Here is a 21,831-nt window from a genome sequence, read left to right as displayed (position 1 = left end):
CACTATCCATTTTGTCTTTACGTTTAAAATCGGAATTGAGTTTTCTAATAATTGCATCAAACTAATGTTAAGTTTTTGTTAAGACGATGAATTCAATATATCCACATTTGAACTAAAGCATTCGTTTTGCTTTATTTGATCTTTTTGTAAATATTTTTTTCGTGCAAACTCTACATTTTTGGCATTACCTTAATCTGTGGACAGTCCTTTGAAAAATGTTGTTACTGAATTATTATAAAAATTATTCTAAGCTATTCTACAATTTCGTTATGTTGTGAGGAGTTTCTATCGAGTTCGCTTTTCATTTTAGTACTATTTTCCTATAGGTTAGATACCAAATATTGTTCATGACTATTGTTTGATGATAATTGAATGGAATATTAGGTTTGTAAACTTTTTGAACAAAAATGGGAGAAGTGATGAAAATTTAGTGTTTTAAAAAATTTTAAAATCTTACAGGTGTCGAAACATATGTATGTTTTTCTTTGTTATTTCAGAAGTTTTTATTTTTGAAAAAAAAATTTTTCATCAACAATAACTTTTTATTCAAAATTTTTCAATTAAAAATAAAATAACCAAAATAGGCTCACAAATGGTTTTTTTTAAGTTTCACACTTGTATTCCAAAACCAAAATTTTCGGTTTTTGGTGTAACCAAAAAATATTTGCTTTTGTTTGATAAATATTTTGAAATTTGCCGTTGATCATATATTTATAAAGTTTTTAAAAATTTTTCCAAGTTTTCCGTCTGGTTTATTTTTTGTTTTAAATGAGATTTTTTTTTTGAGAAAAAGTTCGTCATTGTTTCTCTTTTTAAAGTTTTTTCAAGTTTTATCCTAGACAGACCTATTATTTTTCCATCAAACAACGAACGTTTACACTTTAATCGAATCAAAAAAAAAATCGTAAACAAACTTTGATAGTGTAAAATTAGATACTGCTGACAATTAAATTGTGTTATATACGATATTCTCTAATAATTTACAAAGTTCGTGTGTGTCTGCTGCCATTATTAAAAATAGGTCATTGGGAAAAAAGGTTTTTATTTGCATTGTTGTGCTTATATTAAGTAGTATAAATCACTTAAATATTTTGTATTTTACATTATAACGAAATGCAAAAAAAAATTTTTTCTGTAATTTGACCACCTCTATATGATGACCAGTTTTATTCCGGCCTTGAGTAGTCAACTTATGGAGGTTCTACTGTATTATGTTTTCTCTTGTGAAAAAACGCAAAAAAAAACAAATTAAAAGTAATCATAAAATTCAAAAACAATAGTGCTAAATTTCAAAAAAACCAAATTTTCTCCCCGATGACCTCATATTTTCAGACGTTAAAACTGTCAAGCAAATCTTGATATTTTGAAGTGTGTATATATACCTCTATACTTCTAATCTTTAAATGCCAAAATTTTTGTTATTGAATCAACATTAAGCATTTTCTAAATGGATGAATCGATGTTTCTCAAAGGCAAGGATTTGTTTTTACAAAAAGATCATATTAAAATAAAGGAAGAATTAGAAAATGATGATAGTCAAAGTGTCAAAATATTAGAAGTTGAAATTTCTCATGATGCCTTTAGTTGTGGTGAAGTGTTCATCGCCGAAAACCAAGAAGAAAATTTTATATGGTGGATCAATTGCAACATTTGCAAAGACAGATTTGATAGTTTCGATTTGTTTTTAAATCATGCAACTAATATGCACTTAAATAAGGAGAAAATAATATATATTAAAACAGAGTCAAAAAGTGATTACACTGACAATGATTTTAGAAATGAATGTCATTCAGAAAAAAATAATGATATAGTAAATAAAAGAGATGAAGTTGAGGAAGAAAGTTACTCAGAAGATATTACTGAAATTGGTGATTTGTCGAAAGAAAGTGAAACTGAAGCAGGAGACGAAAATGTATCTATTCTAGACAATCAAATAAAAGGTTAAATTTTTTTATCAAAATTTAAATTTTATTAATGAATTTGGTACCTACTTTTGTATCGTTAGAACGAAATATGAAATGCAGTAAAACGTTTGAAAAATCCACAACATTTCGAAGACGTTTAAATGAGAACCTAAGAACGGATGGCAAAGTTTACCAATGTAAAGTATGCCATGAAACTTTTGGAAATGATCAGAAAAGGCAATATAGAAATCATAGAGACCGGGCACACAAGGAAAAAATTCCATGCTTATTGTGTGACAAAACTTTTAGATCAAAATATTACCTCGATGCGCATATGAAAACCCATTCTGGTGTAAAAGAATTTTCATGTAGTCAATGTTCAGCAGCTTTTTACTCAAAAACAAGTTTATCAGAACATGTTAGGAAAACTCATTTGACACCAAAAGGTATTAAAATAGTAACTATGTATATTTACAAAATTTTTTATTTTAGTGGCTTGTCGGTTTTGTAATAAGTTATTTCGAGCGCAAGGAATTCAAATTCATGAGCGGATTCATACGGGGGAAAAACCTTTTATATGTGAGCAATGTGGTACAGCATTTCAAAGGAATAGTTTACTACAAAATCATATAAAAAGGCATAATAATGATAGGCGTTATGAATGTGATATTTGTGGCAAAAAGTTTTATAATCATACTTATCTTAGGGATCATAAAATAACACACACAGATGCAAAGCCATATGAATGTTTAACTTGCAATGCCAAATTTAATAGCGGTCCGGCTCTGCGAAAGCACAAAAATCTACATTTAGGTATAAAAAAATATCATTGCAAAATATGTGGCAAAGCTTACGCACAAGGTTCGGGTTTATATGCTCATATGAAATCTCACAATTTAGCAGAAGAAATTCATATGAAGTCTCACAATATAGTGGAAGATGTTCAAATTAAATCTCAAGATCTAAATGTTTAAATAGCTTTAAAAAATGTATTTGATTTTTATTGATTGAAACAAAACTTTTTTTATTAACTTATTAAATTTTTTATTAAACCTTTAAAAATTACTTTCAAATGAGCTGCAGCGTCACTAAATTATAAAGAAAATGTGTAAAATATTAGATTATTTTAATTTTGAGCCCTTGGTCTTGTACTGTTATAACAGGTTTCACTCATCAATACGGTACAATTGGCTCTATCACAAGTATGTTGTGCCAGCTTGTATTCTTTGTGTTTCAGTTGCCGTCTTTTTCATGTATTTGTTTACCTAAATCAGAATAATAAATACTTATTTCTTCATTATTCTGTTAGGAGTTTTTAATGAAATTTTATTGTGTATTCGTCTTATTTGTTTTAATTTTCTCAATCCTGTTTACACAATTAATCGGTTATCAATAATCTTTATATCTCATTTTATATAACCCATGTAATTTATTTTCGTCCTCTGGGACCTTTTGGAGTATAGTTATAACTAAGTGGAGCAAATTCATGTTTTTTTTTAATATGGTAATTAATGGCAGCATACGTTTGAAAACTTTCATCACAAATTTTGCAATTGTAGTCTTTTGATTCAGAGTGAATTCGTTCATGCGTTCTTAAATTCTTTTTTCTACCTAAATTTACAATATATAAATTTATGTAGTTCAAAATGTTTGTATGATTATTTTAAAATTTCAAAACTAACCGAACCTAGCATCACAAATTTTGCATACAAAATTTTTTTCATTTGAGTGAACAACTTTATGTAGCATCAGCTGTTGATTGTTATAGAACGATTTTTCACATATTTCACAGACAAATGGTCTAAAATTTCTATGTCGTTTGTTATGCTCTGCTAAAGTCGAAGAAGTTTGAAATTGATCACCACAGGTTTCACACTGGAAAGGCCTTTCGCCTTGAATAAAAAACATTTCAAAAATGTGCCTTGAATAGCTTTTAGATCTTAGGAAACTAACACAATTAAAGGTACTAACCAGTATGTATTATCTCATGCCTATCTTTATTATCTCGAGTTTGGAAAAGTTTTCCTGTAATAAAAAGAAGAAACACTATTATATAATGATCGGTTAATGACAATATTTTTAATGATTAATACCTACCACAAAATGAACAAGGAAAGTTTTTTTTTCCTGTATGCACGATCATATGACCAATTAAACCTGGCCTAGCTCGAAAAGTTTTTGAGCACAAATTACACTTGAAAGGTCTAAAATATTTAAGGAAAAATAATTATATTATTACGTTTAATCTCTTTTTAAACCTTTCTCCAGTGTGAATTCTCATATGAGACTTTAAAGTTGATTTACTTTTTAAACAAGCACCACACTGTTCACACTTAAAAGACGGATTTAATCCTAAATGAGAAGCTATATGATCTTTCAATATACTTTTTGTTGAATAACTTTTATTACAATGTGGACAGAGATGCTTTTTAACCTTTTTGTCATCATTTCTTTTACTTTTTTGATGTGAAACTTTGACTTTTGTTTTTAGCCTATTGATTGATTGTGTTGGAATATTTTCCACTTCAATTTGTAATGGCATGCCTATCTTATTTTTTGCTTCTGAGTCTGTTAGTCCATTATTACTGTTTTCATCATCCAATATTTCAACTTTGTAACTTTTTTCGCTATCTATTATTGTCTCTTCGATATTGATATTTTTGCTTTCAGCACTAATATTTTGTGGATCTTCATCACATACATTTTCATTTTCAGTTTTTAAATATTCCTTTGTTTTTTTGTTCAAATGCATATTGATAGCGTGATCTAAAAAATTTTCACAGCTATTAAACCTAACTTGGCAAGCATTGCAGCTGATCCACCATATTAAAGAACCTCCTTGGTTATTTTCAACAATAAACACTTCACCATAACTTAAAGCAAGAATAGACACTTCATCCGTTTCAGATATTTTGCCATCTTCGGTAACATTATCTGTTTTCTCCTCTTTGATTTCAATAATATTTTTGATATTCAAAGGATTGTTTTCCATTCTTACAGCTTTTAATCATTAGTCTACAATAGTGAAATTATTATACTATACCCGACATTGTATTCAATTGTAAGCATCTAACCGCCTTGCATATGTAAAAACAAAACAAAAAAATTATTGACATTTGTAACTACATAGAACGAATTAGAAATATTAAAGGAAGGAACATCTTAAAAAAGAAATGAATGAATGAAGCTGAATTCTTTCTAGTTGTCTTTTTCTTTGTTACAAGGATTGTCAAAGCCGTAACCGGAGCGAATTTTTCTTTTATCTCGCCCTAAAAAATTTATTAATTTGAAATATATGTAAAAAAATCAAATTTTAACAAAACTCTTTATTTTTTTTTGTAAATTTATTTTATAAATTGAAATTAAATATACATATGTACGTATTTTAATATCACAATATTTTCTACCTTATTACCCTTAAAAATAAACATAATGTTTTTGTTTAATATTTTGTACAGACTTATAATGGCTGTTACCAATCGCGGTACACTTTTCTGCAGTGGCCTTTTATTAAATTTTTGAATTTCTGACATAAAATTGTTCTAAAACTATTATAATTCTTACCAAATTTTAATTAATATTTTGGTTATTACTCACTGAAATAGGTGGTTTATTGTCGTATACTTCCGCACGATTAATTGAGTTTCACATAATTGTTCATTCTAAAACAAAATATTTCATTAATATATCACGCTAATATTTTGTAATGCTTACTGCATCCAATGGCCACGATGTGTTTTCATATATTTCTTTGATGACCAAAATCATCACTTTATAGAAAATGTTCTAAAACAACATGTTTACGAAATAATTCACATATAAAAAAAAATATTATTACTATTAAAATTAATTTCTTTTTATTTAACACATACATATAATTCATTTTCGTCCTCTGGGTCCTATTGGAGTATAGTTATAACTAAGTGGAGCAAATTCGTGTTTTTTTTTAATATGGTAATTAATGGCAGCATACGTTTGAAAACTTTCATCACAAATTTTGCATTTATAGTCTTTTGATTCAGAGTGAATTCGTTCATGTGTTCTTAAATTCTTTTTTCTACCTAAATTTAAAATATATATGTATGTAAATGTATGAAGGTCACAAAATGTCTGTATGAGTATTTTGAAATTTCAAAACTAACCGAAACTAGTTCCACAAATTTTGCATACAAAATTTTTTTCGTTTGAGTGAACAACTTTATGAAGCATCAGCTGTTGATTATTAAAGAATGATTTTTCACATATTTCGCAGACAAACGGCCTAAAATTTCTGTGTCTTTTGTTATGCTCTGTTAAAGAAGAAGAAGTTTGAAATCGATCGCCACACTCTTCACACTGGAAAGGCCTTTCACCTTGAATAAAAAACATTTTGAAAAGGTGCCTTGACATACTCTCAGATTCTAAGTAACTAATATAATTATAGGTACTAACCAGTGTGTATTATCTCATGCCTCTCTTTATGATCTCGTGTTTGGAAAAGCTTCCCTGTATCAAAAAAAAAATTCTATTATTCAATGGTTAATTAATAACAATATTTTTCATGATTATCACTTACCACAAAATGAACAAGGAAAATTTTTCTTTCCTGTATGTACGATCATATGATTTATTAGACCTGGCCTAGCTCGAAAAGTTTTTGAGCACAAATTACACTTGAAAGGTCTAAAATATTTAAGTAAAAATAATTATATTATTACGTTCTTAATCTCTTTTTAAACCTTTCTCCAGTGTGAATTCTCATATGAGATTTTAATGTTGATTTACTTTTCAAACAAGCACCACACTGTTCACACTTAAAACACGGATTTAATCCTAAATGAGAAGCTATGTGATCTTTCAGTCTACTTTTTGTTGAATAACTTTTATCACAATGTGGACAAATATGCTTTTCAACTTTTTCGTCATCATTTTTTTTACTGCTTTGATGTGAAACTTTTACGTTTGTTTTTAGCCTATTGATTGATTGTGTTGGAATATTTTCCAATTCAATTTCTATGCCGATTTTTTTTTTTGCTTCTGAGTCTGTTTGTTCATTATTACTGTTTTCACCATCTAATACTTCCACTTTGTAACTTTTTTCGTTATCTATTATTGTCTCTATGATATTTTTGCTTTCAACACAAATATTTTGCGGATCTTCATCACATACATTTTCATTTTCAGTTTTTAAATATTCCTTTGTTTTTTTGTTCAAATGCATATTAATAGCATGTTCTAAAAAATTTTCACAGCTATTAAACCTGACTTGGCAAACATTGCAACTGATCCACCACATTAGAGAACCTCCTTGATTATTTTCAACAATAAACACTTCACCATAGCTTAAAGCGAGAATAGACACTTCATCCGTTTCAGATATTTTGCCATCTTCGGTAACAGTATCTGTTTTCTCCTCTTTGATTTCAATAATATTTTTTAGATTCAAAGGATTGTTTTCCATCATACTTCCGCTTTTTAATCATTAGGATACATGGATGGATTCAATACTCATCAGTAGATTTATTATAGCTATACTTTATACAGGCAATATCTATAATTATATTCAATTGGAAATATCAAGTACCTACATCAAAACAAAAAAGATTAATTGACGTAATACACATACAAAAAGCATAACAAGGCTACATAGGTATTACCAGTTGTAAAAATATTGCGTAAAATAATTCGATTTAAAAAAAAAACAAAGCTGAATTTTAATTTTAAAAATGAAGTTTAAGCTAAAATTTACTAACTAGAAGATAATTTTTTTTAATATAGCGGAATATTTATGTGGACTGTTTATATTAAATCATTTTGGAATACGAAATAAGCCAATTTAATAAGCAATAATAAACAAAAAAGAAACATATATTAATTTATGAGTTGAGAAATAATGCCAACTTTTTAATTAGTACACTGCCGCGTGGACTGGTATAATTTATACGTGGTACTATTTGGTAATACTGTTCTTATATGATTCTTATTAATTAATTTTAAATTACGTGAAGTGTCGATTTGTCGAAGTATAAAATGTTCATATTGAAAGAGTGTCCAAAAATAGGTTTAATATTATCAAGATCATGTAGAACCTTGAGTAAAAGAACTTTTTTCGTTTCTCAAATGATTCAACAACAAAAATCTACTGATTTGGCATCATTTCCTGGAGCAAAAGCACCGTTTGTTATTAACTCGAGTATAACACTTCCAGAAAGTATACCACCTGTTCCTATATTTAGAATAATAAATTCAAAAGGAGAGGTAGAAGATGGAGCTGTTGCACCAAATCTTGATAAAGACTTTGTAGTTAAAATGTTTGAAAGTATGGTTTTGTTAAACACATTAGATAAAATTTTATACGAATCGCAACGACAAGGCAGAATTTCTTTTTATATGACAAATTTTGGAGAAGAAGCTTCTCATGTTGGAAGTGCAGCTGCTCTAGAATCAGATGACTTGATATACGGTCAATATCGTGAAGCTGGTATTTTAGTATGGCGAGGCTTTACTTTGTCGCAATTTATAGATCAATGTTATGGAAATGTAGATGATGATGGACGCGGTAAACAAATGCCGGTTCATTATGGAAGTAAAGCATTAAATTTTGTGACAATTTCTAGTCCTTTAGCTACACAAATTCCACAAGCCGTTGGTGCAGCTTATGCTTTTAAAAGAAATAAAAATAATAAAAATATTGTAGTGTGTTATTTTGGAGAAGGTGCAGCTTCTGAGGGTGATACTCATGCTGCCTTTAACTTTGCTAGTACCTTAGAGTGTCCCATAATCTTGTTTTGCAGGAATAATGGTTTCGCTATTTCAACCCCATCGTTCGAACAATATAAGGGTGACGGTATAGCGGGTAGAGCATCTGGCTATGGAATGGCGACAATTAGAGTTGATGGTACTGATATTTTAGCAGTGTATAGTGCTATGAAAGAAGCTCGAGAATATGTCCTCAAAAATAATAAACCAATAATTTTTGAAGCACTCGCTTATAGAGTAGGACATCATTCTACTTCAGATGATAGTTCTTCTTATCGTTCCCTTGAAGAAGTTGAAATATGGAACACTATAGAACATCCAATCAATAAACTGAAAAACTATATGGCTAAAAAGAATTGGTTTGATGAAGAAATGGAAGTAAATTTTGTAAAAAACGCCAAAAAACAAATTATGGCACAAATTGCACTTTCAGAAAAAAAATTAAAACCAAATTGGAAAGAATTGTTTGAAGATGTATATTACAAAAAACCAAATATACTAAATGAACAGAGTAAACAATTGGAAGAACATCTTAGAAGACATAAAGAACATTATCCTTTAAAAAATTTTAAATGATGCATTTACATATTATGTATATATGTATATAGGTTTCAGAAATTTTTTATAGTAAAATATAAAAATTTTAATGCATTTATTAGGTTTTAAATTTTTTAATAGAAAATAAATTTTTTTCTTTGTTAAAAAAAATATCAAACATGAATTTTATTTATTACACATAGCTACATATGCATACATACATAGGTATTATCTATCTTGTTATTCTTATTATATAAATGTAAATAACTTATACTAACTTTTAAGTTTATAACATTTACTGCAGATTACATTATATTGGATTTATTATTGTAGGTACCTAATTATTTATTTGGATTGTATTTCAATTGACTTAATCTTAATATAAAATCTAAGAGATGCATCTGAATTTTTATGTCTTTTGCATTTTCAGTCACAAAAAAACCTGGAACTCCTATAATTTTGTTTTTGTTTTAAAATTTAATAAGATTATCAGAATAAATTTTTATATGTAAACATACAAAAATATATACATATATATTAAATATATGTATATATATTAAATATAAACATATATATTTAATATATATATTATATTTTTTGAAGTGTATATTTAAATTTATAAATTTTAGCAAATTTACCGGCTTTTTCCAATGTTGATTGTTGATCTCGAACTTTCTGATCAAGATGTTGAATCAATTTTATATCAGTTTCTTTTAATTTTTTTTCATGTTTTATTTTAAGTAAAGTAATTATATGTTCTAGCTCTTCTGTATCTGAAATTTTTTCTTTCCATTGTTCAATTTCCAACTGATTTTCGTTTTCAACCTAAAAAAACTTTCGGTTTAAATTTATACGTGCGAATTTAATTTTATAAGCTTATAATAATTTTATACATACACATGCTTTATATAATTTAGAAATCTTAAAGAATTTTATACGCTTTTACAGAAATCAATATTTTTGTTTCTTACTTGTTCACGCAGTTGTTTCAAATGTTTTTCTGTTACATGTTGTATTTCCATTAAACTTTTAACAATTTTAAATAATGTATCATTCATTAAAGAATTCGCAAGTACAGTAAGAAGCTCATAAGATCTGTGAATTAAATATACTATTTATAAATAAAATAAAGCTATATAATTTATTTTAGCTAACATTCTCATCTGATATATTTCTGGTAAAGCTGAATGCATTGATTTAAGATGGTCCAAAAAAAAATACAACTTCTTTTGAAGAAATTCTGGTGATAAATCTTCATCTTCCTCCATTGTAAAATTTGTATTAGTGAAGTGATTATATTTATTATTTTCTTTTGCAACAAGAATTTAAGAATTAAGAAAAATATAAATATTACATGCTAAATGCAAAAATTAATTGTTATTTATTTGTAAACTTCAGAGATTGTCAAAATTTTAATAGATGAAGAATGACAAAATAGCTCTCATTCTTCAACTTTCATTTTGACTTTGAAGTTTGTGGTGAAAAAAAATTATGGTTATGTATAGGTATGGTACATTTGTGCATATTATTTCATGAAAACATAAGTTCAGCATCTTAAATGTAAACTCAAAAATATTAAATTAGTATATTCCTCATATTTAATAAAAAATTAATATAAACTCTCATATGTAAAAATTTATATATTTTTAAAAATATTAAAAATACACGCAAAACATTTGTGGAAAAAGATATTTAATATTTTTGAAATTTTGTTTATTTATTTACAATAAACTTACATACCTATGTGAAAGTATATAAACAAAAAAGTAAAATAAGTAAACACGTACATACATCCACATATATATATATATACAGTAAGTGCTTTATTACCATTATCTTAACTTAAAAAAATATTGGGTAAATTAAACTTAAGGAAATTTCTTTTTATAGGGAAATGGTAACGGAGTGTGTGGATATTCCCGGGTATATAGGAGAAAAATGCGGACAAATATATAGGAAAGATTCTAATTTTTTTTATAAATGTTTAAATTGTTCACTTGTATTTGAAAATTTCGATTTCTTTCGTAATCATGTTTTCGACTACGACAGTACAATAAAATCATGTAAAGTTGAAAAAGAAATACTATATAATCCAGTAAGTATACTCTTATTAAAATAAATTTAAACTGTGTATGGCTTAAGAAAAGCTTCTTATTTTTAGAGTGAGTCAGATTGCATTAATAAAAAAATTGAATCAAAAAACCCAGAGAATCAATTGCTTGATGAAATTTCCCGTGTTGCCAATATTACTTTTACTAAGTTAAACGAAACTGAAAGAAACCTAAGAAAAAGAAAATGTTTAAAAATAAACTCCGAAATACCGGAAAAAAAAAGGTCGCTAAAAGTAAAAATTACAACAAAACGACGTAATGCAGATAAGATTCAGTGGCAATTAGACAAAATTTTTTCAAATGAAATTGATGCTCAAAATTACATATTATCCCAAAAAATATGGAGTTTTTTACACAAAAATTTCACCAAAAAAGGCATAAAAAAGTATTATCGATGTAATCGTGTTAAATTTCGTGGCCAGCAATGTGCATCATCTATGTTATATTTTTTAAATGAAAAAATTGGAAAATGTGAAGTTTATAAATCCAAATCTGATCATACTTGTGATAGAATAAGTTCTTTACAATCCAATTCTCGAATAACCACCGAAACTAAATTGAAAATTGAAAATCTGTATGAAAAGGGAATGAAACTAAAAGATGTAATACATACAGCAGAAAATGAATATAAGGTAAAATCCGGGCAGGTTAAACACTTTTTAAAACTTTTAAAAATTAAGAAAGAAAAATCTTTGAAAACAGAAATTGAAGAATGGATTAGAAATAATGCAAGTTTTCCAGAGTTACATCATCAGGCATTTGTTGTGAACTGTGAAAGCGATGAAAACTCTTTAAGAATTTTTATATCTTCGCGACACTTGTTGTCTAATGCAATTAATACTGAAGTAATTAATATTAATGGTGGAAAAAAGTTGAATTGGCATACATATTCAATATTCTTCCCAGGTACTATTGACTCTAATAATCAATTTAAGTGTTTTGGGATTGCAATATGTCAAAAGGATGAAGTTGTTGATTTTAATTTTGTATTTAATTCTTTAAAAGATGCATGTCAAAATTATTTTAAGGAAAACCTTTCTCCATCGGTGCTTATTAGAGATTCGAATTTAAATGTTGAAAAAGCATTTAAAAATGTGTTTGATGGCACAAACTCGAAAGTAAAAATTTGTTGGAATCACGTAAGAAATAAGCTAAAAATTAAATTAGAGTATTTGCTTCCAGAACACCACAATAAAAAAGATGAAATTTTGAGCGAACTGGATCTTATCCAAAAGTCAAATACGTTTGAAGAATTTAAGGAAGCAATTGATGATTTTGAAAATAAATGGGCTTTATATGTTGAATTTATAACTTATTTTCATCAAGAATGGATTGATAAAAATTTTAATTGGTATGAAGGAATAGATAGAGATATTATAAGAAGTAACAGAACTATTGATCAATTTATTAAAAAAATTCAAAATGATGAACAATTCAGAGAAAGACTTCCTTTTCAGCTATTTAAGTGCAAATTTTTAGAATGGATTGCTGTGTTGTCAGGTTTTCTTACTAATGTAGGAAGTGTTAATTCCTCAATCCAATTAAATATTGTAAACTCTGAATTTTTTCCTGAAGAACATTCGATAAATAATTTAGAATATAATGTAAATCAAACTAACCAAGACAATAATTCGAAGCTAATTGAAATGAAACAGAAAGGACCTAAGACAAGTTATAAGACAACAATTAATACTAAAACTGCAGCCGTAAAGAGTTCCCAGAGAGAAAGAAAAAAAAGGTCTGAAAAATTATGGAGAGAAGAAATGACCTTTAATAGCTTGGCTGATGCAGAAAAAGTAGTTGAATCAGAAAAAATTTGGAGTCTTTCAACAAAAAATCGAACAAAAGCTGGAACAAAAATATATTTTCGTTGCAATAAAGTGCCTTTTCGTGGAATACAATGTAATGCTTGCATATATTTATTTTTGAAATCAGATTGCACTGAAGTAATTTTGATGCGATCTGGTTTATCACATAATTGTCATGAAATAGCATTTAAAAGCCGTGGAATAGAAAAAGAAATACGCGCTGAAATAGAAAGACTAAATGATTTAAGTTGGAAACCATCACAAATATTAGATTATATTCAAGAACAAAATTATAAATCACCACCTACAAAAACACAAATTAGTAATTATTTAGCTGTATTGAGAGAACGAAAATATGGTGCATCAAATTTGGATCAAGAACAATTGAAAAACTGGTTAAGTAATTGTACAGAAGTTCCTGATAATGATAATAAAATGTTTATCGTAGCATATGAGTGTATAAATGGACAATATCAATTTTTATTTTCATCGAAAAAGTTACTTAAAAATGGGCTTAACATTAAAAGTATCCATATTGATGATATACATAAATTAGAGTGGATACAATTTTCAGTATATTTTCTTGGGGCAAGTGATGATCAGTTTAATTTTTATTCTTTAGGTATAGCAGTTTGCTATAATAATAAAGAGAGTAATTTTAATTTCATATTCAGATCATTAAAAGAGGGAGTTTTGAAAAACTTTGAATACCTAATAAATCCAAGGATTTTAGTTACTGACACAAATTACAATTTACAATTAGCATTTAAAAATACGTTTAAAGAAGGAGAGGTTAAAATATGCTGGGATATATTTCGAAAGAAAATAAGAAAAAAATTGGATGAATTTTTAGTTTCAAAGGAAAATAGTGGCAAAATCCAAAAAGATTTAGAAAATTTCCATCAATGTGTATCCAAATTAGAGTTTGATAAAGCACTAATGAATTTTAAGAGCAAGTGGTCAGAATATAAGGAATTCATTTATTATTTTAATGAAGAATGGATTATAGCAAATACAAATTGGTTTCAAGGATATAATATTTCGTCCCCTATGACAAATACAAAATTAGGAGGATTTGTAAAATCATTCAAAAATGATCAATTATATCGTAAAAAAATATCAATAGAAAGCTTCAATAAAATAGTAGCTAAGTACATTAGGGTTTGGTCTTTAGACTGCAATGAATATTAAAATTAAGAAATTTTAAATATGTAAATAAACAGTATTTAATTGAAATGATAAAAGTATTAATTTAACTTCCCGAATTCTTTTTTCGTTTAACAATTTTTTTCCTTTTTACAATTCCGACTTTATGACAACAAAAAGTTTTAATTGTCTAGGGCTCTAGGCAGTTTGTCCACCAAATGAAAAAAAATTGTAGTTATAAAGATTATTAAAATTTATTGAATTTAAATAATTAAAAATTTAGATTATAAAATTTGAAAATATTTTTGGCAGGCACTTTTTTAATATAGTATTTTTTCCATTTTCCGAATTAATAATATAATTGATGTTCTCAATTTTTTTTTTATTATGCTTATTACTAAGTGTAAAAAATTTTATATTATTTGTAAAAAATTTTTTGGATTCACATTAAGTATTGATTTCCAAATTGATTGTCAATATGTAATCAATTTTAAAAGTAATTTAATCGTTTTCCTTCATCAAGCAGTGCTATTAATGAATCTATAATTTCCTGACCTGTTGGTGTAAATATTTATAATTATCAAAATAATAATTAATATTAACACAAAAATTAATTTTAAATTTACCAGTAGGTATGATCTGGTTTGGTGGCAAAATAAATCCGTTCCAGCCAAAAGAACTTGATTTTGGTCGTAGTTCATAACAGTAGGATAATTTGATATTTTCAATATCATAAGCCCATTCGATACTTGATCCAGACGCAGGATAAATTGTTTCATAAATATTTCCAACTTTATACTGTGTTCCATATCTTTTTGATAACGCACTGGCTGCAATATCACCAATTTTTTGTAAATCATCATGATTTGGTGCCCTTTTATCTGTATAACCGTATGGAAATAGTAATAATTGAGAATATGAATGAAATGAAATATATATATTAATTTTTCCACGTAGACTACTTATAAAATTAGAAAATGTTCTAGTTTCAATTTCTGAAAATGGTTCCTTTCCAGCATAAGCATCTGAACAAGGATTCGAAGAAGTTCCTTGTTCATTCCAATGATAATCAAAATTGCGATTAGGATCTACTCCTAAACATCGATAATTTCCATTATATGAACGTGTTTTTCTCCATAAACGATCTTTCGTATGCGTATAAACGTATCCATCAGGATTTGTATGTGGAAAGATATACCAATTAAAATTTTCGGCAATATAACGAATTCTAGAATCAGTACTGTGAAGTAATTCATTTAAAATGTAAGTAGTTGTTGCTGGACTTATCCATTCTCTACAAATTATTTAAAAATTTTTACTTTAAATATTGAAATAGACTTTTATGTAAATCAACCTTGCATGTATTCCACCTTCAATTAAAACACCCTTATTATTTTCGCTTTTATATGATATTTTTACTCCTAAAATTTCTCGACCTTCATATGTAGAACCTGCTGATAAAAGTTCAATATATTCTGGATATGTATTACTCAAATTTTTCATCCAGTCATATGTTTCTTCTAGAGTATGATAGGTTGTCCAATCGTATTGTTTTTTTGAATTTGATCTCCCTAATATTTTCTCTTCTTGATCTAAAGTTTCTTGAACATTTTCATCATACAATCGAAATGTAATATTATGTTTTGTTAATAAAGATTGAAAATTATCTTCTTCTTGCGGTGATACAATAATATTATTGCTTCTTTTAGAAGTGAGGGTTGAATCTATAAATATTAAATTTCGGTCTTGAATTTCATTTTCTAATTTTTTTAAAACAAGAATGTGCTCTTCAGTAGTAGGTTGAACATTGTAAGCTTTAAAGTTTCTGTAAGAATGTTTTTCGCCATAAGACGATATTATATTTGCAAAAATTAAAATTAAAACAAAATAGTTTTGCAAATTCATTTCGTATTTAAATAAATAAGACAATTAATAATTAACTGTTAAGAAGTTTACTTGGAAATAAACTAAAACTGTCTGTGTAAGCTATGCTTATTTAAATAGTAATGCATGAAAATTTTGTTTTATCTAAAAAAAGGGTATTCGGATAATAGATAGGTACAAACGTAATCATGCCTTTCTATATCCAGCCGAGTTAGTATTTTTTTTTTTAATTATAATCCAATTGTATTTGGAAAATTTTGATAAAAAAAAAACAATAAATTACGGTGTACTTTATAATGGTACATACTTCTAAAACAATAATAGTTATTGACCTAATTAAGTTAAATGAAATAAAATGTTGTAGTTACTAAGATAAAATCCAATGTTTTTATTTTTGCATAATGTTATATAATAGGTGTAATAAGAGTTATAATATATATATACATATAAAAAAAGTATGTTAAAATTTTATATAATATTACAATAACGTTATTAACTCTTAGTTTTGCATTCATCTTTGCTACAAAAGAAAATCTAAGAGTTAATGCATAAATATTGATGCATTTTTACGATATAGATATACCGTAAAAAAATAAAATAAAGGTAATTATTACATACACAAACCAATTTAAATGATTCGTGTCTATAAATTCTTTAACAATACATATTTTCTACAGCATTTCATCAAGGCAATAAACCAGTGTTTACAATTGTATAATATTAAATTATTATTGAATACAAAAAATCTACAAATAAGTTGTAGTATAATAATTTTTTGATATACTTGTGACAATAGTAAGACATTTGACGTAAATTTCGTTTTCGTATGAAATTTTTCTATTTTTTTGTATTACTCTAAATCTGTCTGTTTATGACAATCAAAAACAAAAAAAAAATTGTTCTTTTAATTAATTTGATTATTAAAATATAAAGTTTTTCGTTGGATATTGCATAAGAATATTTATAATATCTTTTATCTCGAAATATTTTCAAAAATTAAATTCATAATATGCAAATTATACTAAAAAAAATATGCGCCAAATTAAAAATTGTCCCGTAATTTAGGGGGCCATCATTACATGTGCCATACATCACATTTTTTGCGTATTTAAATATTTTATTACATATTAAATCTTTTAAAACCGATATAAAAAAGCTTAATATTTTTTATAGTGCATTCACTAAAAAAAAGCTTTATTTGAATTATTCTTTAAATTTTTCGATTCAATTGAATTCAATTTTATTTAATCGAAATCGCTTTATTTATTGTAAATAACTTTTAATTGAAGAACTTCACTGTTTTCTATATTTAATAGTTTACATAAATATTTGAATTCCAAAGAAGATATTTTGGCATTTATGTCAGAAAACTTCTTAAATATATTATTAACAATTTTATATATGTATGTAATTTTACAATATTATTTCTTGGCCTTGTTTCTGGCTGTTATTGCTCCGTAGTTCGTTGACTCAGATATGTATACTAAAGCTCAATTATTCTTATGTTAAGTGCACGGTAATTTCAGTTACGGCCTTACATTTGCTTTGTACAGGCAGAAAATTATGTTTAGAAAGTTGACAGTATGGTGACGTTTAAAATAGTTTTCAAATTATTATTTTATTTATAAATGGTATCATTAATTATTTAGATTATCTTTAATTCATCTCATAATTAAGTAATGATTAAAAGTTCGGAGTCTAAAACATGTAATAGTTCTGTTACTTCTGTTGAGGTGGAAAATACTTACTTGGGTCAAAAATGCGGTGAAATTTATAAAGATGGCTTATCAGTTATGTTTCGGTGTGAATTTTGTTTACAAATATTCAAACAATTGGCTAATTTTACAGCTCATATTGAGGAACACATTGAAGCTAGCTGTTATGCGGTAATTTTACTTTTATCTGAATTTGAAAAAAATTCATTTCAAGAAATTTAAGGATACTAGTGGTACAAACTTAAATCAATGTGATGTTTCTTCAAGTCAGTGCGATGGTATTTCCAAAAATTTGAAAGACGAATGTACATCAAAAGTTAAATTTTCAGTTTCATCCAAAATTAAATTTTCAGATTCTGAGAAATATCTTCACCAAAAAGGTTGGAGAATTGAAAAGATATTTCTAACTGAAAGAGAAATGGAAAATTACATCAAAAAAGAAAATACGTGGAGTTTAAAAAAGAAATTTTACACAAAAAAAGGTTGCAAAAAATATTTTCGATGTAATAAAGTAAGATCAAGAGGAGAAGCCTGTGCAATGAAACTTATGACATTCAAAAATAATTACATAAATGAATATATATTGTATAGATCGAGATCGAATCATTCTTGTGAAAAAATACTTAAAAAAAATTTGCAAGCAATTGATAGAAAAATAATGTCGTCACTTCCTAATGAAATCAAAAATGAAATAAAAAATCAGTTTGCAAGAGGCCTTAAAATAAAAGAAATTATTGAAAATGTGGAAATGGGTTTTGGACAAAACAAGTCACACCAAATAAGAAAATATATAAAAATATTGCAACTTGAACAAGAAGCGTTGTTACGAGAAGATATTCTTGCAAATTGGCTTAAATTACCAGTAAGGGAGCAAAAAAATGAAGAAGAACCATTTATTGTTAATTATGAAGTTAATAATAATATTTTGAGATTTTTTTTGTCCTCTCAACGTCTTTTAAAAAACATTTTAATGGTAAATCATATAAATCTAGTTGGAACAAAGAAAATTACATGGCATCACTATTTAGTATATATAGTTGGAGCCACAATCACAGAGAAAGAAGAGTTCTTATGCTTTGGTATCGCAGTCTGCAAAAGTGATTTAGTTGAAGATTTTGAATTTATATTCCGTTCTCTTATAAAGGCATCGAAAACGTATTTTCAGATTGATTACTCGCCGACTTATCTTTGTAGAGATTGCAACGAAAGTTTGGAAACTGCATTTAAAAATATATTTCCAACAAGCAAGGTAAAATAGCCTACTTTCATAGAAAATATTTAAGTTTAATATATTTATCATATGAAAATAAAAACAGAACTTCAAAATTTTTTAGGTAAAAATATGTTGGGACCATGTAAATAAATCAATCAAAAGAAAAATGGAAGATTTATTACCTAATCAAAACAAAAAGGAAAACATATTGTCCGGAATTTCGTTTATACGGAAATCTAAATCTGAACATGATTTTGAAACAAGAGCAAACATGTTTTTGGATGAGTGGGCAATTTTCGTAGAATTTACGACTTATTTTCATAATAATTGGGTTACCAAAAATAAAAACTGGTATGATGGTGTAGACTTTAACTTTATCAGTACGAACAAACCAATTGACTTAATTTTAAAAGAAATAGAAGATGATCATTCATTTCGATCGAAAATTCCTCTTGAAAATTTTAAGCAAAAAATGTTTGGGTTAATTATAAGGTTTTCTAATTCAATTCCAGAAAATATTTTGGAGAATTCTGGTTCAATCAAGTTAGAATCAGCTGATTATACTGTATCTGATGTTCAAAATGAAATTACTTCTATTTTTGCCTCTGATACTAAAAATATTTTACATAAAACTCCTGAATTAAAAAAACATAAAAATACATACAAATCACATATACTGCCACTTAAAAAATTTAGTTCGAAATCACAAAATGAATTGAAGCGAAAAAGTTCAGACAGAATGTGGAAAGAGGAAACCACTTTCAGAAGTTTGGCGGAAGCTGAGAAGGCAGTAGAAATGGAACAAACATGGGGTTTTACCACAAAATCAAAATCGAAATCTGGTATTAAAAGGTATTATAGATGTAACAGAGTTCCCTCTCGAGGCAAAAATTGTGAGAGCGGATTATATCTCTTTCTTAAAGCAGATTCAGAGGATGTTATTTTGGTGCGATCTGGACTACCGCACACGTGTCATGAAATTCCATGTAGAAATCGTGGTTTAACAGTAGAGATAAGAGAAGAAATCAATCGTTTAATTGAGTTTAACTGGAAAACGAAACAAATATATGATTACTTAAACGAAAATAATTTTTCCCCCATGCCAAGTAAAGTACAGGTCAATAACTACATTGGAGTTTTGAGAGAACGTAAGTTTAATGCATCATCTTTAAATTTGTGTGAAATCGAAAACTGGCTGAAAAATAATTCTAAAGTTCCTGATTGCGAAAGTAAAATGTTTGTTGTGTCGTATGAAACTAATATTGAAAAATTTAATTTTTTTATTTCATCTAAAAAACTTTTACAAAATGCTATTGAAATAGAAACTTTGAATATAGATAGTACAAGAAAAATTGAATGGCTAAAATTTCCAGTTTATATTTTAGCTACAACTAACAATCAAAACAAATGCAAATGCTTAGGTATATCTGTTCTGTCTAAAGATAGTTTAGAAAATTTTGAATATATATTTAAAGCAATCAAAGATTCTTGTTATAAATTTTTGAATCAGCATATTAATCCTACTATTTTAGTGACTGATTCTAATGCTAACATACAATCAGCTTTTCGGAATGTTTTTGGTCAATTTGTTAAAATAAAAATATGTTGGGACACTGTCAAAAAATCGGTTAAAAAATCACTGGAAGAATTAAATGTTGAAAAAGAGACTATATTTAATATAATACGAGATTTAGATTTGTTGCATCGAAGTAACACTTTTGAAGAATTTGGTGAAAATGTTAAAAATTTTCAAGAAAAATGGAAATCGCATGTGGATTTTTTTATCAAGTTTTATAATACTTGGATAAAGAATAATAATAGTTGGTATCAAGGATTTATTAAATCATCTTGCACCTCAAATACAAGATTAGATAGTTTTGTAAAGTCTATCAGAAATGATCAAATGTATAGGAAAAAAATTTCTCTATGCGATTTTGGTAACATTTTAGCCAAAAGCATTGAATGTTGGTCATTTGAAAGCGAAAGTCGTTATGTTTGCTGAATAAATATTTATGGTATTCGCGTTGAACATCTATATGCATATATGCATACCCCAAATTATTATATACATATACCATAATACCAACTGAAAGGTTATCGTACTGAAAATTTGAATCGTGTACAATATGAAATGATTCAAATATAATTTAAGGTTTTTAAATTTTTAAGCATATTATTCAGTTTAAGGTTTTTATAAGAAATTGTGATATAGGTTTTCTTAAGTTTAAACTTCCCTTTAGTTCTCTTTTCATGAAATTTCTACGCTGTATTTAATTGCTTTACAATAAACATTTTTTGCTGTATTTAATTGCTGTATGTAATTGTATATTGCTTATAACAAATAAAGATCCAAATTTTAAAAAAATAAATTTATTTTGTTATGTACAATTAAAACTGAAGCGTGCAAAAGTATGAATGTAGATATGCATGCACTACATAATTTAACTAATATACATACATGTATGCACTTACAAAAACCCTTTTATACATACTTACATATATACAAACTTGTTTATTTACAATGTGCCTAATTTTTAAATTACATATTAAATATTTTATAAATTAAAAGAGTGACAACCTTATATCCCCTTTAATCTCAAATATTCTAAACCTTATATCTTCAGTAAAAGCTAATTGTTTCATTTAGTTGAGATAAAAACGTCTTTTAGTAGTCTGATTTATGCACTATGTGTGCGTAAGTATTTCGAAATTAGAATTTCAACAAACGAGAAAAACTTGCAGCCCAAATTTAGGTCTAGGTGGCAATACTGTGCA

The 21,831-nt window shown here is 26.8% G+C and overlaps 6 protein-coding genes across 6 annotated transcripts; 3 read left to right on the top strand and 3 right to left on the bottom strand.

Moving 5' to 3' along the window:
* Positions 1–1,431: 1,431 nt before the first annotated feature.
* Positions 1,432–3,128, top strand: LOC129611405 (zinc finger protein OZF-like). The gene is made up of 3 exons (XM_055524548.1): positions 1,432–1,940; positions 2,006–2,350; positions 2,397–3,128. The coding sequence occupies exons 1-3, from the start codon at positions 1,448–1,450 to the stop codon at positions 2,876–2,878; spliced, it is 1,320 nt and encodes a 439-aa protein (XP_055380523.1). The 5' UTR covers positions 1,432–1,447; the 3' UTR covers positions 2,879–3,128.
* Positions 3,129–3,331: 203 nt separating this feature from the next.
* On the bottom strand, positions 3,332–7,464 carry LOC129611457 (zinc finger protein 271-like). Its single transcript, XM_055524635.1, has 10 exons — positions 6,623–7,464; positions 6,460–6,566; positions 6,336–6,389; positions 6,047–6,256; positions 5,789–5,965; positions 4,163–4,904; positions 4,002–4,108; positions 3,876–3,929; positions 3,587–3,796; positions 3,332–3,515 (listed from the first exon to the last, which is right to left on the bottom strand). Exons 1-10 carry the CDS (start codon positions 7,345–7,347, stop codon positions 3,334–3,336), a joined length of 2,568 nt encoding a protein of 855 aa, XP_055380610.1. The 5' UTR covers positions 7,348–7,464; the 3' UTR covers positions 3,332–3,333.
* Positions 7,465–7,891: 427 nt separating this feature from the next.
* LOC129611342 (2-oxoisovalerate dehydrogenase subunit alpha, mitochondrial) lies at positions 7,892–9,357 on the top strand. Its single transcript, XM_055524434.1, has one exon. The coding sequence runs from the start codon at positions 7,914–7,916 to the stop codon at positions 9,216–9,218; it is 1,305 nt and encodes a 434-aa protein (XP_055380409.1). The 5' UTR covers positions 7,892–7,913; the 3' UTR covers positions 9,219–9,357.
* A 34-nt stretch (positions 9,358–9,391) lies between these two features.
* LOC129611343 (gonadal protein gdl) lies at positions 9,392–10,561 on the bottom strand. The gene is made up of 4 exons (XM_055524435.1): positions 10,335–10,561; positions 10,151–10,274; positions 9,818–10,004; positions 9,392–9,630 (listed from the first exon to the last, which is right to left on the bottom strand). Exons 1-4 carry the CDS (start codon positions 10,445–10,447, stop codon positions 9,521–9,523), a joined length of 534 nt encoding a protein of 177 aa, XP_055380410.1. The 5' UTR covers positions 10,448–10,561; the 3' UTR covers positions 9,392–9,520.
* Positions 10,562–14,734: 4,173 nt separating this feature from the next.
* On the bottom strand, positions 14,735–16,433 carry LOC129611455 (zinc carboxypeptidase-like). The gene is made up of 4 exons (XM_055524634.1): positions 16,412–16,433; positions 15,599–15,968; positions 14,871–15,538; positions 14,735–14,799 (listed from the first exon to the last, which is right to left on the bottom strand). Exons 1-4 carry the CDS (start codon positions 16,431–16,433, stop codon positions 14,735–14,737), a joined length of 1,125 nt encoding a protein of 374 aa, XP_055380609.1.
* A 1,374-nt stretch (positions 16,434–17,807) lies between these two features.
* Positions 17,808–21,160, top strand: LOC129611454 (uncharacterized). Its single transcript, XM_055524632.1, has 3 exons — positions 17,808–18,014; positions 18,067–19,092; positions 19,178–21,160. The coding sequence occupies exons 1-3, from the start codon at positions 17,808–17,810 to the stop codon at positions 21,056–21,058; spliced, it is 3,114 nt and encodes a 1,037-aa protein (XP_055380607.1). The 3' UTR covers positions 21,059–21,160.
* Positions 21,161–21,831: the final 671 nt, after the last annotated feature.

Source organism: Condylostylus longicornis, unplaced genomic scaffold (genome assembly GCF_029603195.1).
Source record: "Condylostylus longicornis isolate FDR11 unplaced genomic scaffold, ASM2960319v2 ptg000049l, whole genome shotgun sequence".
NCBI lineage: Eukaryota > Metazoa > Arthropoda > Insecta > Diptera > Dolichopodidae > Condylostylus > Condylostylus longicornis.
This window is presented reverse-complemented; position numbering and strand designations above follow the sequence as displayed.

What these genes read in the sequence shown, in the direction of transcription:
- LOC129611405 (XM_055524548.1), top strand. Translation starts at nt 1,448, where the DNA reads ATGGATGAATCGATGTTTCTCAAAGGCAAGGATTTGTTTTTACAAAAA. An exon ending in TCTAGACAATCAAATAAAAG is followed by an intron (nt 1,941 to 2,005) that starts GTTAAATTTTTT and finishes TTGTATCGTTAG; the next exon opens with AACGAAATATGAAATGCAGT. An exon ending in AACTCATTTGACACCAAAAG is followed by an intron (nt 2,351 to 2,396) that starts GTATTAAAATAG and finishes TTTTTATTTTAG; the next exon opens with TGGCTTGTCGGTTTTGTAAT.
- LOC129611457 (XM_055524635.1), bottom strand. Translation starts at nt 7,347, where the DNA reads ATGATGGAAAACAATCCTTTGAATCTAAAAAATATTATTGAAATCAAA. An exon ending in TTTTCCTTGTTCATTTTGTG is followed by an intron (nt 6,390 to 6,459) that starts GTAAGTGATAAT and finishes TTTTTGATACAG; the next exon opens with GGAAGCTTTTCCAAACACGA. An exon ending in AATAGGACCCAGAGGACGAA is followed by an intron (nt 4,905 to 5,788) that starts AATGAATTATAT and finishes AATGATTAAAAG; the next exon opens with CTGTAAGAATGGAAAACAAT.
- LOC129611342 (XM_055524434.1), top strand. Translation starts at nt 7,914, where the DNA reads ATGTTCATATTGAAAGAGTGTCCAAAAATAGGTTTAATATTATCAAGA.
- LOC129611343 (XM_055524435.1), bottom strand. Translation starts at nt 10,447, where the DNA reads ATGGAGGAAGATGAAGATTTATCACCAGAATTTCTTCAAAAGAAGTTG. An exon ending in GAAATATATCAGATGAGAAT is followed by an intron (nt 10,275 to 10,334) that starts GTTAGCTAAAAT and finishes TTTAATTCACAG; the next exon opens with ATCTTATGAGCTTCTTACTG. An exon ending in ATCAACATTGGAAAAAGCCG is followed by an intron (nt 9,631 to 9,817) that starts GTAAATTTGCTA and finishes ACAAAATTATAG; the next exon opens with GAGTTCCAGGTTTTTTTGTG.
- LOC129611455 (XM_055524634.1), bottom strand. Translation starts at nt 16,433, where the DNA reads ATGTACCATTATAAAGTACACC. An exon ending in GAAGGTGGAATACATGCAAG is followed by an intron (nt 15,539 to 15,598) that starts GTTGATTTACAT and finishes AATAATTTGTAG; the next exon opens with AGAATGGATAAGTCCAGCAA. An exon ending in AAACCAGATCATACCTACTG is followed by an intron (nt 14,800 to 14,870) that starts GTAAATTTAAAA and finishes TTACACCAACAG; the next exon opens with GTCAGGAAATTATAGATTCA.
- LOC129611454 (XM_055524632.1), top strand. Translation starts at nt 17,808, where the DNA reads ATGATTAAAAGTTCGGAGTCTAAAACATGTAATAGTTCTGTTACTTCT. An exon ending in TTGAAGCTAGCTGTTATGCG is followed by an intron (nt 18,015 to 18,066) that starts GTAATTTTACTT and finishes AAGAAATTTAAG; the next exon opens with GATACTAGTGGTACAAACTT. An exon ending in ATATATTTCCAACAAGCAAG is followed by an intron (nt 19,093 to 19,177) that starts GTAAAATAGCCT and finishes AAAATTTTTTAG; the next exon opens with GTAAAAATATGTTGGGACCA.